Source organism: Tupaia chinensis, unplaced genomic scaffold (genome assembly GCF_000334495.1).
Source record: "Tupaia chinensis unplaced genomic scaffold, TupChi_1.0 Scaffold000086_1, whole genome shotgun sequence".
NCBI lineage: Eukaryota > Metazoa > Chordata > Mammalia > Scandentia > Tupaiidae > Tupaia > Tupaia belangeri.
This window is the reverse complement of record NW_006159548.1, coordinates 5,516,841-5,526,062: the sequence shown is the minus strand read 5'-3', so window position 1 is coordinate 5,526,062 and position 9,222 is coordinate 5,516,841. Positions and strand designations below refer to the sequence as shown.

The window sequence follows — 9,222 nt, the reverse complement described above, 5'->3', positions numbered from 1 at the left end:
TTTTTTTTTTTTTTTTCTTTTTGTGCTAGAGGCATACATGCTTTCCAGAGAGACAGAGAGAAAGGGAGAGGGAAAAGCACCCCTCACGGGGATTGTCATGCTGCAATCTCTTCTCTTCCATGTCTCCCTCCCATCAGGATTGTGGGCACACGTGTGCACACGCGCACACACACACACACACACACACACACATGGTGCCCAGTGTGTTTCTCAAGCTTCTGGGACTTGAGCCTCTTGGTCAGCCCGATGGGAACTGTCTGCCTTAACCACCAGGTCATGGAGCTCACGTGGGAAGTCTTGAAGGATACTTTTCTCTTATTAGTCCTGTGCAAGGAGCTCTGAGAGAGACAGAAAAAGTGCCATGCCCATAAGAGCGAAACCGTGTTCCCCAGGGGGTAAAAGAAAATATTGTGGGAAAGAATGATTTAATGCCATTGTATTTGCTCTGAGAAATTCACAGTATAGAGATGCAAACTTGAGCTAGCCTTCTATACTGACTTAGAAAGAATCCATACTGCTAAGCAGAGGACGGAGCTGAGCTCAGAGGCCTAGCCAAGCCCAGAAGGCATTCCGTGTACGCCAAGGGCAAAGTTCTAGTAACACTGAATGAACACACATGAGTTACCCAGGTGTGTGTGTGTGTGTTGTAAAGGAAGAGAAGATTTTACACATATTACACTTGACCATGAGGAACAGTGCTAGTCTCAGAATGCTGTAGGTCCAGGCCCAAGGATAGTAAGGGCTGTGTTCGTATGAGCAATGTGGGTCTCTCTCAGCAGCTCTCTTAGTGATCAGGTGGCGATGGAAGTTCTAGATCCACGGAGAGACAAATTCTCCGTAGCTTACAGTTCACCCTGTACCAGCATCCGAAGCCTCTGATGGTCCGGCTCTGCTCTTGTGACCCATAGGTGCATGAGCTAGCTGCTCCTCAGACCTCTGCCTCATCTTTCTTTGACACTTGAGCCTGTGCATCTGCTTCCTCCTCCACTTGGCTGTCACAGCGCAGAGGTTTCCAAGAAAACGGTGCTAAGGCCGAGAGCAGTTGTGGTTTTTAGGCTGAACGGTGAATCTGTATTCTTGTATAAGGATTATGTCATATGTATCGGTTACAAGGGAGAAAAAACTCACTTTGAGGGTTTGTTTCAAAAATGAAAACCTTGTTTTCCATGTTCTTACTCATCTCATTCACTCATGTCGGACTTTTCCCTTTTCTTAGATTCTGCACCAGTATTGTGGCTCAAGACTCCAGAGGCCACATTTACCATGGCCGGAATCTGGATTATCCTTTTGCAAATATTTTACGCAAGTTGACTGTGGATGTGCAATTCTTAAAGAATGGGCAGGTATAGTCCATATGGTATAAGATACAGAAAGCAAACACTCACTAACCCAAATTAGCAATGATTCAGATGGCCTGCTAGCTTAGGCGTGTTATTAGTGTAAGATATTAAAAGCCCCTTCAGACCAATAAATGGTGTAATGGTTATGTCTCTGGACTCCCACATAGTTGACTGCAGTTTGAGTCCCAGACCTGGTGACTTAAAACTCACATCAGAAGCAAGTGTGTGTGTGTGCGTATCCAAAATCCCTAGAGGAGAATGGAGGAGAAGGGATTGCAGAGTGGCTATCCCCCCCGGGGGGGATTTCTTGCTTTCTGTCTCTGTCTCCCCAGCAAGAGCACACGCCCTATAGCAAAAATCTCTGTACAAACAAAACAAAACAAAACAAAAAAAACCCTTGGAGGGGATGGCAGGTGGCATGATGGTTAAGGCACTGGACTACCACAAGGCTGACTGCAGTTCAAGTCCCAGACCTGGTGGCTTGCTTTCTCACACTCTGTCTCTCTCTCTCTCTCTGGTCAAATTGAATAATAATAATAATAATTAATAAAAATCAAACAAATAAGTCTATTAGAAAAAAATCCTGCTAAAACAAAACCAGGAGAGAAATTTGTATCAGTTAAGCTTATGGAAGAAGTCATCGATTATTACTGAGCATGATTCAAAGAGGTCCGTTTTCCTTAGGGGAATTTCTTTGGGGATCTGGTTGAAAGTCCATTTGTGATGCTGCATTGGCTCTTTCTTCTGCTTTCTCCCTACTCAGGCTTCTTCCTGAGTAGGGAGAGGTTGGTCTGGGTAGTGACTAGGAACACCCAGCTTTGCGGTCTGCCTGTCCCAGGTTCGAATCCTCTTTTTATCATTTACTTCCTGTTTTGCAGAATATAGCTCAGAGGCTAGTAGTTACTTTATTGAAATAGTTGTGAAAGTTAAGCGAAGTGATCTCTGAGTGACACGTGGTAAGTGCTGAAAAGTAAATAGTGGCCACATAATAAATGGTGCTTCACTGGACAGCTACAACTGACCCACACTCCTCCCTGTGGATAATCCTTAGAGAAAATACACTTACAGCATGTTGTTTTCAGTAGGGTCCCTTTCAAAGTACAATCTAATATATTCTGTTGTCACATGGCTGAAAATTTGTAGACAGATGGACAAAATTCAACCATGTACACTGAGCACATAAACCATATTATTGCTACAAAACAGAATAGATTACTGCGGGCCAGCCAGTGGCACGGTGGTTAAAGTGGTAGATCCCACATGGCCCACTCCACAGTCCAAGTCCTGGGTCCAGTAGCTTGAAAGTCATGCTGGGAATGTGGGTCTGTGCCCAAAGTCCTGAGAGGCAAATAGAGAAGAAGGGATTGCAGTGTGGCCATCCCCAGGTGGTGTTTCTCACTTTGCCTCTTGCTCTCTTTTTGTCTCTGTGTGGCGATAGCACATGCCCTATAGCAAAACAAAACAAACAAACAAAAACAACAAAGAGAGCATCACAAAAGCCGGAATTCGGCTTTTAGGACAGACTGTATTTTTGTTCTTTGCATTTAGGAGTTGGGTCACAAATACTACAAATGAAATACTCACTTAGTCATCTGCTTTTACAAACAGAGACTTTTCCTCATAAAAAATTCAAACAATGCAGAAATAGTCAAAGCGAAGCTTCCCCATTTCCTAACTTCATTTCTTTACTTCTATGCTGTTAACAATTTGATTTCTAGCTGAAGATTTACTTAAAAAATGATTGGCAGCAGTGACAATATGTTATTATGACTGTCATAGTAAATTCCTGAAGGAAAGTGGCTAACACAGTAACAGTTAATCTTACACAAAGAGCAAATGTAATGAAAATAAATGAGACAACCATATAATTGCTTTTGTTTCTCCATGTAATTTTTTTTTTTTTTTGCTAAAGGGTACATGCACTTGCCAGATATACTGAGAGAAACAGAGAGAGAAAGCGAGAAATCGCCCCCCAGAAAGGGCACATTGCAATCCATTCTCGTCTCGGGATTTTGGGCACACACACACACAAACCCATGGACCAGGACTTGAACTGCAGTTGGCCATGTGGGAGTCCGGTACCTTAACTACTATGCTACCTACTGGCCTTGTAGTTACATTTTTAAGGATTTTAGTAGCAAGGTAGACTTATTCCCATTGAGTGCCATGAATGAAGTATTCACACAAGGCCTTTGGTAAGCCTAGAGAAACAGATCGTTGATAAAACTAAGGCCATTGCATTGTCCCTTGTGATGTAGCCACCTTAGATTATGTTTACAACTAGACGAGGTGAAAATAAGCAATTAATTGAAAAAAGTTATTGATGTACAATTAAGTATTTTTAGATTATTTAATTTTATTTATTATTATTATTGTTATTATTTTCATTTTTACTAGAAAGAGACAGGGAGATAAAGAGAGAGGGAAAGTGAGAAAGCAAGCCGCCAGGTTTAGGACTCAAACCATGGTCGGCCACATGGGAGTCCAGCACTTTAACCATTATGCCACCTGCCAATCCCATGTTTTCTTTTTTTAAAAAAGAATTATTTTACTAAACTTTATTTTATTTATCTATTTATCTTAATTTGACCAGAGAGGGAGAAAGAGAGAGAGAGAGAGAAAGCCGCCAGGTCCGGGACTCAAACCGTGGTCAGCCATGTGAGAGTCCAGTACCCTTAACTACCATGCCACCTGTCAGCCCTGATGTACAATTAAATTTTCTAAGAAAAAATATTAACCTCAGCCTATTTGTCTCAAACTATAAAAATTATTAGAGAATTTTTATTAGAGTATGAATCTGGCACCATTTTAAGTACTTTTTTGAAAAAGAACGTTTGGTACTAGGCCAGTCACAGTGGTGTGGCAGTAACACCGTGCTCCATGCCGAATCTGTGTAGAAAGGTCCCAGGTTTGTGTCCTGAGGTCTCCCTGTAGGTACTGAGTGCACACATGCCCAGGATTCTGGTTGGCTAAGGCTGGGGGTGGGTCATGGCATAGGGACCCTGTTGGGGATGCTATCTCTCTGTCTTTGTCTGTCCCCTTCTTTCATAAAAGGAGCAAATAAATGAACTTAAAAAAAAAAAAAAAAAAGGTGGGATCAACATTTAGTGTAATGGCTATGTTGCTGGACTCCCACGTAGTTGACCACAGTTCGTGTCCCAGACCCAGTGGCTTAAAACTCACGTCGGGCGTGTGTGTGTGTGTGCCTAAGATCCCGAGAGGAGAATGGAGGAGAAGGGATTGCGGAATGGCCATCCCCCCTGGGGGGGGGTGATTTCTCGCTTTCTGTCTCTCTGTCTCTCTCTGTCTGTCTGGCAAGCTCACATGCCCTAAAGCAAAAACCTCTCCAAAAAAATAAATAAATAAAAATTTTTTTAAAAAAAGGAAAATCTGAGACTAGCAGATGGCATAATAATTACATTGCTGGACTCACACCGGGTGTATGTGCATGTGTGTCCAAGGTCCTGAGAGGAGAATGGAGAAGGGATTGCAGCATGGTCATCCCCACTGGCAAGTGATTTCTCACTTTCTGTCTCTCCAGCAAGCACATGTGCCCTACAGCAAAAATCTCTCTTGAAAAAAAAAAAGAAAATCTGATATTGGAAATAACTGGTGGATTTGGTTTTCTTCTGGGGTAATGTAATAGTTTGTACTCACTGGAATTCATTACCTTAATTTAAAGTGGAGGTTATCCTATAGTTGGTCCCAAAGCCAACAAATTTTAAATCAGACCCCATTTGCTACTTTTAGAATTGAATTTCTTAACTTCTTTGTACTAGGTTCCTTTTGGTGAATGATGTTTCATAAATACATAAAATTTATGGAATTACAAAGAAATTCAGGGGGCCAGCAGATGGCATAGTGGTTGGAGTGCTGGTCTCCCGTATGGCCAACCAAAGTTCAAGACCCAGACCTGGCAGCTTGAAACATGCCAGGGCGTGCGCATGCGTGTGTGCATGCCCAAAATCCCAAGAGGAGAATGTAGGAAAAGGGATTGTGGTGTGGCCATCCCCCTCAGGAGTAATTTCTCATTTTCTGTCTATCTCTTCAGTGAGCACCTGTGCCCTATGGCACAAATCTCTCAAATAAAAAAAAAAAGTTCAGTTATGTTGAAAGGTACTATTTCAGTAGTAGTTTTTTTATTAACATGTTAAATGGTAAGATTTAGCAGTGAGTCTAATAAGTACCATGATTGGGGCCAGCAGTCTGTGCAGTGGTTAAGGGCACTGGACTCCCACTTGGCCAACCCTGGTTCAAGTCCTAGACCTGGTGGCTTACTTTCTCACTTCCCTCGCTCTCTCTTTCTCTCTCTCACTCTGTCCCTCTAAAAAGATAAATAAAATAAATAAAGTTAAATAAAATAATTCTAAAGAATAAATAAATAAATAACAACCATGATTTCAGAGCACTGACAACTATGGGTGGTGTTTCTCCTGAAACCACTCTCGTGTATATGAAAACACCTGTGATTTCTTTTTTAAGATTTACTACTGACTAGCATCTTTTTTTAAGCATTATTTTATTTAACTTTATTTATTATTATTTTCCAGTTTGATCAGAGAGAGAGAGAAAGTGAGAAAGCAAGCCACCAGGTCCAGGATTTGAGCCATGGTCAGCCATGTGGGAGTCCAGCACCTTTAACCACCATACCACCTGCCGGCCCAACACTTGTGTTTTCTACTGGTGACAAAATCAGAGGCACTAGCATTACTGCATGATTTGTCACATGCATTTATTATAGAAGGAGTCAAATTGCAGCTCAGGGATAGTGAAAATAATGATGTACCTTTCCTTCCCATCCAAGGCCACAAATCCACTGAATTCTATCCGTGGACCCTCACCCCGATCTAAAATCCTATTGCAAGATATTATTCTATATTATGTTGGAGCTGTAGGAAGGAAATCCAGGAAACTGTGGGGCAAAGTGGTTATTTGAATGTGCATTGGGTTTGGTCGGGTAGTAAAATGTGCTCCATCTCCTGATTTCAGGTTGCATTCACTGGAACCACGTTTGTGGGCTATGTCGGATTATGGACGGGTCAGAATCCACACAAGTTTACAGTTTCTGCCGATGAACGAGGTAACGAGAACAAACCCCAGAGCATTTGTGTCCTCATCCCTGTTAGTGCTATCCAAGTATTTTCTTCACTCACCCAGCAGAGCAGAGAGAACACCTGCCATGTGGCAGGAGCGCCCATTCAGGGAGGGAGATGGTCAGTGGCATGGAGGCAGTGGGGATGGCTTTAGGAGCAATAAGGGTCACAAAGAAAGCAAAGCAGGAAGATGGGATAGAGAGTGAAGCAGGGGCGGGGTGGTTCCTGCAAGTAGAAGGGCAGAGAGGGCTTGACCACGTACATGATCCTCAGCCAGCTCTGCAGATGCTGAAGGAAGGTCATTCCTGGTGGACTTATGCAGGGCCTTCAGGAAGTTTCTGGAAAATGCATATTGTGGAAGAGTTTTGTGTGGATTTCAAATTTTCTTTGCACCAAAATAAACTCATACTGTAATTCCACTTTTCCACACACCTTTTCATGCCCCCTCATATAGCAAGCACGAAGGCCACAGGCAGAAATAAAGTTGATAGGTTCCAGAAGCAAAAGATATATGTGGCTCCAGCGTGGAAGAAGGGGCAGTGACAGTGGAGGCGAGGAGACTGAAGCCGTGGTGTGCGGTGTTGCGCGGAGGAGTTTGGACTGGAGTGTAATGGAAGCCCTGGGAGGGTTTTAGGGCAGGGCACAAGCAGATCTGATTTATATCTGTTGTGTATCTGAATTATGTTTGCACTCTCGCTTGGGCTGCTCTGTAGAGGTCAGATTGTGGAGGTAGAAGACGGCGAGGCAGCTGTGGCAGGAATGGAGGGGATATCTGATGCTGTTATCCAAGCAGCAGTTGGACTTTACTTTGCTTGCACCTCCCCAGGGGTTTATTGTACACTTTCTTACATGCTTTCTCATTTGACCCCCGTAACAGGCTGTCAAACAGGCAGGGCTGATATTAACCACCTTGACTATGCCGAGGAGGAAACAGGCTACTGAGTTAACGACAGCTAGTTGGTGGGAGAAGTGCATCTCAAATTGCTCTCCTGGGTCCTGGCCCCATTGTCTTGAGAAGCACGCTGCGTGCACGTGTGTGTGAGGCCCCACATCCTGACCGCTTAGAGAAATGATGAAGGGATTGCGGCATGACCATGCCCCATGAGGGGTGCTTTTTCCCTTTCTGTCCCTTTCTGTCTCCATTTATCTGTGGTGAATGCACATGCCCTCTGACAATGAAAACTAAAAACAAAAGCAAGTTAGCCTTAAATGTATATACATCGAATGAAATGCTATCAAACTGCTTGCAGAATTTTTAAAACCTTACTTTAGTGAAAACTAGTTATAATTAGTCTGCTACGATTGAATCAAAATGCCTGAACAAGGCGACATCTCTTGGTGAATAGAAAGGATATTAAATTAAGTTGTTATACACACTATGGAGGGCGCCAACAGAGCCTCAAATCCTGCTGGGAAAGGACAAGGACATGAGGAGTCTAGCATGTGACATAGGATATGAGGAGGCTTACCAAAATGCACATACTTTCTTACGATAGAAAAAAAAATGTGAAGGGCCAGCAGGTGTTGGACTGGTTTTGTGCCAGATTCCTATATGCCCAACAGCAGTTCGAGTCCTGGACCTGGTGACTTGAAAATCACACCAGACCTGTGTGTGTGCATGCCCAAATCCCAGGAAGAAAATGAAAGAGAAGGGATTGCAGTGTGACCATCCGCTCTGGGGGGTGATTTCTCACTTTCTCTTTCATTCTCTCTCTCTCTCTCTCTCTCTCTCTCTCTCTCTCAGGCAAGTGCTCATACTCTGTGACAGAAACCTTTAAAAAGGAAAAAGAAAAAGGAAATGCAACCAAAATCAGATTGAGCCAGTTCTCTATTTATATTATTCATACATTAAATTGCTATACATCATTTAGATTGTGAAGAGACTTAACCCAACATGATATACACCTCAGTTCAGCCTGGTTGAGACTATTATACCCATCCTCATCAACAGATAATAAACCTTACCTGTGTCCCACAAGTGTCTTACCTCTCCATTTCCCCCCCAAATTTCCTTTCCTATGCTCTTCTGCTCCCAAACTCTCTTTCCACTTTGTCTCTAGTGTCCATTACAATTTTTAATCCTTTTTTTTTTTTGGAGAGGTTTTTGCAATAGGGTACATGTGCTCACCAGAAAGACAGACAGAGACAGAGAGACAGAAAGCCAGACATCACCCCCAAGGAGGGGTGATTCTTCTCTTGGGATCTTGGGCATGCACGTACACACACCCCCAGAGGAAGTGAGTTTAAGCTACCAAGTCTGGGACTTGAACCACAGTCGACTACATGGGAGTCCAGCAACATAGACATTACGCTAACTGCTGGTCCCACAATTTTTAATACTTTTATGTTCTCTAGTCTTTCAGTCTTTACTGTAGAGTGTGGACAGTCGATATATGTTAAGTGGAGACTATATAATGTCTCTCTTTCATAGCCTGTTGCTTCACTTAGCAACAAATCTTCCATATTTGTCCACTTTCTATCAAATTCCAGGGCCTTGTTGTTTTTTATGGCTGAATAGTATTCCATGGTGCCATGATTTTTCAATCTTTTCATCTGTTTGTGGACATTTGGGATGTTTCCATGTTTTAGCAATAGTGAATAATTCTGCAATGAAAATAGTTTTGCAAGCACTTTTCCGACTGAGTGCTCTCCCGTCCTTGGGGTAGATACCCAGGAGTGGAATTTACTGGATCATATGGTAGTTCTTTGAAGAGCCTCCATACTTTCTCCACAGCAGCTGGACCAATTTACCTTCCCACCAACAGTGTAGGAGTGTTCCCCTTTCACCA

General features: G+C 42.9%; 1 protein-coding gene across 1 annotated transcript in view; it reads left to right on the top strand.

Moving 5' to 3' along the window:
* Positions 1-1,216: 1,216 nt before the first annotated feature.
* Positions 1,217-9,222, top strand: part of NAAA (N-acylethanolamine acid amidase) — a gene marked incomplete at its 5' end in the record, with an annotated part of 20,826 nt that continues 12,820 nt past the window's right edge. Inside the window, 2 exon segments of the mRNA XM_027769742.1 lie at positions 1,217-1,343; positions 6,330-6,420. Of these exon segments, the coding sequence (XP_027625543.1) occupies positions 1,217-1,343; positions 6,330-6,420 (218 nt within the window).